The sequence below is a fragment of the Coregonus lavaretus genome, assembly GCF_964263955.1.
Source record: "Coregonus lavaretus genome assembly, chromosome: 16".
Taxonomy (NCBI): domain Eukaryota; kingdom Metazoa; phylum Chordata; class Actinopteri; order Salmoniformes; family Salmonidae; genus Coregonus; species Coregonus lavaretus.
Genome location: NC_140003.1, coordinates 32569379 through 32577878, shown reverse-complemented (window position 1 = coordinate 32577878; position 8500 = coordinate 32569379). Strand labels below are relative to the sequence as shown.

The 8500-nt window shown below is 43.7% G+C and overlaps 1 protein-coding gene across 1 annotated transcript; it reads left to right on the top strand.

Annotated features, from left to right (window-relative positions):
• Positions 1-6499: 6499 nt before the first annotated feature.
• LOC311143797 (potassium/sodium hyperpolarization-activated cyclic nucleotide-gated channel 1) lies at positions 6500-8137 on the top strand (the record flags this gene model as incomplete). The annotated part of the gene is made up of 5 exons (XM_084179678.1): positions 6500-6595; positions 6701-6844; positions 7342-7567; positions 7780-7946; positions 8046-8137. The coding sequence occupies 4 exons, from the start codon at positions 6500-6502 to the stop codon at positions 7827-7829; spliced, it is 516 nt and encodes a 171-aa protein (XP_084035804.1). The 3' UTR covers positions 7830-7946; positions 8046-8137.
• Positions 8138-8500: the final 363 nt, after the last annotated feature.

Here is an 8500-nt window from a genome sequence, read left to right as displayed (position 1 = left end):
TGTGTTGGAGAGCACCAAAACCGTACAGAGTCTCTTCTTCTTCTTCGATTAGGTTTAACGGCGGTTGGCATCCACCGTACACAGCCGCACAGTGGAGGTGTCCTAAAACCTAGCGGTCTTACAGGGGATTTTAGAAATACTTCAAATAAGGGCTGTGTTTCGTGTAGGCTTACCCTGGCGTGACGTTTTGATAACCATGAAAATCTCTCTCAGACAAGGTGACTTTTATCAATATATTCGGCTCTATTTACTCTCATATTCCAAAATTCTAATTAGCGTCAAAGTAGACATCATGCAAGACTACAAATCCCTGCAAGCTCCTGCATATAATCTCTAGCTGAATCCTTTGTTAAACAGGTATTGTGTCAATTTAAAACTTGCACAAGACACTTAACAGAATTGTTAAATTTAAAGAAATGTTGCCAATTTATTAATTACTACATTTAGCTAACATTAGATAGTTAATCCAGAGATTCTTACCTTTGCTTCGATTACGCAGTCTCGTCCACATCACCATGGTATTTTGAGTTCTTTATGATAGCCACATCAGCAGCTAATTAGCTTTTTTTTTTTTTATAGGGTAAATACAGGCGAATATATTGATAAAAATCACCTTGTCCTAGTGAGATATACACGGTTATCAAAACGTCACGCCAGGGTAAGCATACACGAAACACAGCCTTTATTTTAAGTGTTTCTAAAATCCCCTATTGGAAAAATTAATGGTGGAGAAACAATTGGAACCATTTCCCTGCTAGGTATTATGACTCATACTGTGATACTCTATTATAAACTGGGTGGTTCGAGCCCTGAATGCTGATTGGCTGACAGCCGTGGTATATCAGACGGGTATGACAAAACATTTATTTTTACTGCTCTAATTACATTGATAACCAGTTTATAATAGCAATAAGGTACCTCAGGGGTTTGTGGTATATGGCCAATATACCACGGCTAAGGGCTGTATCCAGGCACTCCGCATTGTGTCGTACATACAGTGGGGAAAAAAGTATTTAGTCAGCCACCAGTTGTGCAAGTTCTCCCACTTAAAAAGATGAGAGAGGCCTGTAATTTTCATCATAGGTACACGTCAACTATGACAGACAAATTGAGGAAAAACAATCCAGAAAATCACATTCTAGGATTTTTAATGAATTCATTTGCAAATTATGGTGGAAAATAAGTATTTGGTCACCTACAAACAAGCAAGATTTCTGGCTCTCACAGACCTGTAACTTCTTCTTTAAGAGGCTCCTCTGTCCTCCACTCGTTACCTGTATTAATGGCACCTGTTTGAACTTGTTATCAGTTTAAAAGACACCTGTCCACAACCTCAAACAGTCACACTCCAAACTCCACTATGGCCAAGACCAAAGAGCTGTCAAAGGACACCAGAAACAAAATTGTAGACCTGCACCAGGCTGGGAAGACTGAATCTGCAATAGGTAAGCAGCTTGGTTTGAAGAAATCAACTGTGGGAGCAATTATTAGGAAATGGAAGACATACAAGACCACTGATAATCTCCCTCGATCTGGGGCTCCACGCAAGATCTCACCCGTGGGGGCAAAATGATCACAAGAACGGTGAGCAAAAATCCCAGAACCACACGGGGGGACCTAGTGAATGACCTGCAGAGAGCTGGGACCAAAGTAACAAAGCCTACCATCAGTAACACACTACGCCGCCAGGGACTCTGCAGTGCCAGACGTTTCCCCCTGCTTAAGCCAGTACATGTCCAGGCCCGTCTGAAGTTTGCTAGAGTGCATTTGGATGATCCAGAAGAGGATTGGGAGAATGTCATATGGTCAGATGAAACCAAAATAGAACTTTTTGGTAAAAACTCAACTCGTCGTGTTTGGAGGACAAAGAATGCTGAGTTGCATCCAAAGAACACCATACCTACTGTGAAGCATGGGGGTGGAAACATCATGCTTTGGGGCTGTTTTTCTGCAAAGGGACCAGGACGACTGATCCGTGTAAAGGAAAGAATGAATGGGGCCATGTATCGTGAGATTTTGAGTGAAAACCTCCTTCCATCAGCAAGGGCATTGAAGATGAAACGTGGCTGGGTCTTTCAGCATGACAATGATCCCAAACACACCGCCCGGGCAACGAAGGAGTGGCTTCGTAAGAAGCATTTCAAGGTCCTGGAGTGGCCTAGCCAGTCTCCAGATCTCAACCCCATAGATAATCTTTGGAGGGAGTTGAAAGTCCATGTTGCCCAGCGACAGCCCTAAATCATCACTGCTCTAGAGGAGTTCTGCATGGAGGAATGGGCCAAAATACCAGCAACAGTCTGTGAAAACCTTGTGAAGACTTACAGAAAATGTTTGACCTGTGTCATTGCCAACAAAGGGTATATAACAAAGTATTGAGAAACTTTTGTTATTGACCAAATACTTATTTTCCACCATAATTTGCAAATTAATTAATTAAAAATCCTACAATGTGATTTTCTGGATTTTTTTTCTCATTTTGTCTGTCATAGTTGACGTGTACCTATGATGAAAATTACAGGCCTCTCTCATCTTTTTAATTGGGAGAGCTTGCACAATTGGTGGCTGACTAAATACTTTTTTTCCCCACTGTAAGAACAGCCCTAAGTCGTGGTATATTGGCCAATATACCACATCCTCGGGCATTATTGCTTAAGTGTATCATGTGTAAATTGTGACTGACTGATCTACAAATAACAATGAGTAGTTATTTATGGTGCAAGGTGATTTGTAGCTGCAATGTCGAACAAGCCATGTGTGTGTGTGTGTGTGTGTGTGTGCGCGTGTGTGTGTGTGACACTGGCTGTGTTTACACAGCCACCCAAAGAACCCAATTCAGATTTTTGTTCCATATCCAACATTTTTTTCTGACTGTCCACACTCAGTTTTACATGTGACCAACATAAATAATTTGCCTGGCTACCCAGACTCCTTGCTCCTACCAAACGCTACGCAACACCCACAGACATTAGTTTCTTCTCCACAATAAAGTATCTAGCGAACAAAGAAGAATTTAGTGTGAGTCTTCAGGCTAATAAATCATTGCATGGAACCCATATCAGATTCACGCATTGATCGGAATTGGGCTGTCTTTGTAACTGCAGCCACTGTGCTTATAAATTAAGCTGTTTGATTTTGGCTGAGCTCACAGCAGCAGCACCAAAGATAGTACAGTATGAAGATAAGCAGAAATAAACTACTTCTCCAATGGAAATCCCTGATCACGCTTGTTTAACGGTGGTGTCGCGCCACAGGTATTGTTTCTCAGGGATCAAGTGCAAGTGTTGGTTCAGGAAAGTATATATATATACTGAACAAAAATATAAACGCAACATGCAACAATTTCAAAGATTTTACTGAGTTACAGTTCATATAAGGAAATCAGTCAATTGAAATAATTTCATTAGGCCCAAATGTATGGATTTCACATGACTGGGAATACAGATATGCATATGTTGGTCACAGATACCTTTAAAAAAAAAAAAGTAGGGCCGTGGATAAGGAAACCAGTCAGTATCTGGTGTGACCACCAAATGCCTCATGCAGCGCAACACATCTCCTTCACATAGAGTTGATCAGGCTGTTGATTGTGGCCTGTGGAATGTTGTCCCACTCCTATTCAATGGCTGTGCGAAGTTGCTGGATATTGGCAGGAACTGGAACACGCTGTCGTACACGTCGATCCAGAGCATCTCAAACATGCTCAATGGGTGACATGTCTGGTGAGTATGCAGGCTATGGAAGAACTGGGACATTTTCAGCTTCCAGGAATTGTGTACAGATCCTTGCGACATGGGGCAGTGCAATATCATGCTGAAACATGAGGTGATGGCGGCGGATGAATGGCATGACAATGGGCCTCAGGATCTCATCACGGTATCTTTATGCATAAAAATTGCTAGCGATAAAATGCAATTGTGTTTGTTGTCCATAGCTTATGCCTGCCCATACCATTACCTCACCGCCACCATAGGGCACTCTGTTCATAACATTGATATCAGCAAACCGCTCGCCGATACGACGCCATACACGTGGTCTGCGGTTGTGAGACCGGTTGGACTTCCTACCAAATTTTCTTAAAGGAGTTGGAGGCGGCTTATGGTAGAGAAATTAACATTTAATTATCTGGCAACAGCTCTGGTGGACATTCCTGCAGTCAGCATGCCAATTGCATATCTGTGGCATTGTGTTGTGTGACAAAACTGCACATTTTAGAGTGGCCTTTTATTGTCCCCAGCACAAGGTGCACCTGTGTAATGATCATGCTGTTTAATCCGTTTTTGTCATATGCCACACCTGTCAGGTGGATGGATTCTCTTGGCAAAGGAGAAATGCTCACTAACAGGGATGTAAACAAATTTGTGCACAACATTTGAGAGAAATACGCTTTTTGTGCATATGGAACATTTCTGGGATCTTTTATTTCAGCTCATGAAACATGGGACCAATACTTTACATGTTGCGCAAGGGCCAAGAGACCACAGGTGGCAGAACTGAGTTCTCGGGTTGGGGTGTAGGGTGTAGAGTTTGAGCATAGCCTGAAGGTAGGGAGGGGCAGTTCCGCTTGCTGCTTCGTAGGCAAGCACCATGGTCTTGTAGTGGATGCGTGTTTCGACTGGAAGGCAGTGGGGTGTGCGGAGGAGCGGGGTGACATGGGAGAACTTATAAAGGTTGAAAACTAGGCGGGCTGCAGCATTCTGGATAAGTTGCCGGGGTTTGATGGCACAAGCGGGTAGCCCAGCCAACAGCGAGTTGCATTAGTCCAGACGGGAGATGACAAGTACCTGGATTAGGACCTGTGCCTCTTCTTCTGTGAGGTAAGGTCATACTCTAAGGATTTTGTAGAGTAGTGCTTCCCAACCTTTTTCGGTTACTGTACCCCTGAAGTACCCCCTCGTGCATTTTACCAGTAGGCTTATGGTCTCATGAATATTCTCAAGTACCCACTGTGGATAGACTAGGTACCCTCAGGGGTCCTAGTACCCCTGGTTGGGAACCGCTGTTGTAGAACATGAACCTGCAGGAGCAAGTCACTGCTTTGATGTTTGCAGAGAACGACAGGGTGTTGTCCAGGGTCACGCCAAGGTTCCTTGCATTCTGGGAGGGCGTCACGGTGGAGTTGTCAACCATGATGGAGAGGTCTTTGAGGGGGCAGGCCTTCCCCGGGAGGAAGATCAGCTCCGTCTTGTCGGGGTTGAGCTTGAGGTGGTGGGCCGACATCCAAGTTGAGATATTTGCTAGGCACGCAGAAATGCGTGTCGCCACCTGGGTGTCAGGAAGGAGAAAAGTAGTTGAATGTCATCCGCATACCAATGACGGGAGAGACCATGTGAGGATATGACAGAGCCGAATGACTTGGTGTATAGAGAGAAGAGGAGAGGGCCTAGAACCGAGCCCTGGGGGACACCAGTAGGGAGAGTACGTGGTGCAGACACAGATCCTCTCCACGTCACCTGATAGGAGCGGCCTGCCAAGTAGGATATAATCCAAGAGGCCCATCCCTGAGAGGGTGGAGAGGAAGATCTGATGGTTCATGGTGTCGAAAGCAGGGGATAAAGGAGGGGATGGGATCAAGCGGGCAGGTTGTCGGGCAGCCAGACCTCACTAGTCACAGGATTTCATCTGGAGAGAGAGGGGAGAAAGAGGTCAAGGCATAGGGTCGTTTTGTGTGAGTGGGACCAATGGACTCAATAGGCTGAGTGAATGAGGAGCGGATGTCGTCAACCTTCTTTTGGAAGTGGTTGACAAAGTTGTCCGCAGAGGGGGGGGGGGGGGGGGGGGGGGGGGATTAAGGAGGAAGGAGAAGGTAGAAAATAGTTTCCTAGGGTTAGAGGCCATGTTCTTGGTTGATGTCGCCCTGAATTTTCGTATGGGCATTCTCAGTGATGGCAGTGAGGTAAGAAAACTCATCAGATTGTGAGTCTAGCATCTAGGCAACACAAATATAGCCACAAATCATCCCTCTGATAATATTATAATTAACTTTCACTCTCAGGTAGCCATTCTTGATCTGAGAAAGATCCAGACGTAATATTTTAAGACACGGTTCTTTCCAGATGTGATAACAGCATTACTCATTACTCATATCATTCTCATTGCGGCAATATACAGCTCATCCTCTAAAACACAATGGTCCCCTGGCAGTGTCTTTTCTCATCTAGTATTTGCTAAACCCTGGCCCTGACACAACTTCCCTGGCTGCTGGGAAGATCATGGAGTTTCTTATGTTTGTACTAATTCCAGATACAGTAGGGTTATACTGTATACTATATGTGTAGACCTATGGCCACCCTTTGTTAGTTAGGGGCCAATGGTTCTTAGTGAAATCTCTATACATCTAGCCTATTTGTTGTATCTGTTGATAGTGGATGAGGTGAGTTTCCTCATACAATGTAAAGCGCTTGTTGCACCAGGAGGAAAAGCACTACATACTGTCAATCCAATCCAATATTACTTGTTCCTGTCTGTAGACAAGGTGGAGCTCTGGATTGTCATGACAAGCATGGTGTCTTGGGCTCTAATGCACACTGTACTGGTAGCCAATGCTGCTGCCATGATGACCAACATAGATGCCTCTGCAAAGGCCTACAAGGACAAGGTGTTCACAGAGGAAATAGTGTAAAACGAGGCATGGACAGAATAATGATTTCAGTGGATTTATCAAGGGTTGTTGTCATGTCCTATCATATGCTGTATTTCACAGGTGAATCATCTGAAAGACTACATGTCCTACAGAAAGCTTCCCAAGGCACTCGGCTTCACATCACTGACTACTACAAGGCCCGCTATGGAGGGAAATGGTTTGACGAGAAGGACACGCAATTTGGTGTCCAAGTCTTTGAAAGAGGTAAAGGTGTACAGTATGTTTATATATAAGTATCAAATCATTTCTGCATAACAATTAAGTACCTTAATGTAATAGTTTTTCTTTAAAATGGACAAAAATTGCTTTTTGGCAAGAAACTATTTCTCAAACAATAATTTTGCTAGGACTGACTGGGAGTGTTCTCAGTGGGGAGGGAAAAACTGAAAACTAGCTGTTATTGCCAGAGAGGTTTGGAACTGTCTTTGTTATTGGTCTATTAACCAATTTACCGCCTGGTGCCGAAACTTGCTGATTAGAAGATCCTGTGTAGATTGTATTTTCAACCTGCAAATATCAGGGAATAACACTGATCACATTTTTTCACACTTTTACAGTGTTTGTTTCATCAGCTGTTGTACAATATGATACAAAACACAGGACAACAGAATTTTGACTGCACTGGTCCTTTAAATATTAATGGAAAGGCATTGTGACGTTGTAAAGCTAACTGGCTTTACTTGTTGTTTTGTGTTATCCAGGAGATCCTGACAGTGATTTGTGCAGCCTTGATGAACAACACGCCCATGTTCCAGAACCGAGACGTCAACTTCCTGAACGCCGTCCTCACCCAGTTGCAGTTTGAGGTCTTCCAGGAGGCTGACATCATCACGTCTGGGGACCGCATGTTCTTCATCGAGCACGGCCAGTTCCTGGTGAAGACAGACTTCTTCCAGAAGGAGCTTATTGACGGAGACTACTTTGGAGGTGGGTTGGGAAAAAGATCCCTGGACATGTGTGTTTGTCTCTAGAGTTCCATTTTCTTCATAGAGGAAGACCATGATTAGCTGAACCCGGGCTGGAACAAAAGCCTGCACACTGTAGATCTCCAGGACTAAAGTTGGTACAGCTGCTTTGAAATGTGAGTCAGACTGGTCTGACTGCAGGGACTCACTGCTTTATATCTTTCTGTCCAACAGAGATCTGCCTCCTGACCAAAGGAAGCGTTTGGCCACGGTGCGAGCTCTGACCATCTGCCAGCTCTTATCCCTGCACGCAGACAGCTTCTAGCAGGTCCTTCAGGCCTTCCCTAACATCAGGAAAGATCTGGAGATGACCGCCCAATAGCGCCAGGAGGATCTGAAGAGTGAGACCCTTTTATCTTCATTAAAGCCCCTCTTCTGCTGCTTTATGTCTCAACAAATGTAATACTCACTCTTCATTCATCTACCTTTCTTCTTTTCAGAGGCACAACAACAGAGTGAATCCAAACCTAAAGATATGCAGAGGGAAAAACTGAGGAGATAACTGAGTGAAGGGGCCTCGAACAACACCATTCACTAACACTTAGTTTTAAAAACTATGTAGAACTATGTGGTCCTCTGTAGCTCAGCTGGTAGAGCACGGCGCTTGTAACGCTATGGTAGTGGGTTCGATCCCCGGGACCACCCATACACAAAAAAAAATTTATGCACGCATGACTGTAAGTCGCTTTGGATAAAAGCGTCTGCTAAATGGCATATTATTATATTATTATTAGAACCTAAGGAAGTTACTAATTTTCAGTAAATAAAATGAACAGATGCTGTATATTATAAACTGTAGATTCATTTCTTACATTATAAATGTACAATTATTTTGACAATATAATAAAAACAATTTGAAGAAGAAAATTCTATATCCACTCATATTGTTATGGAA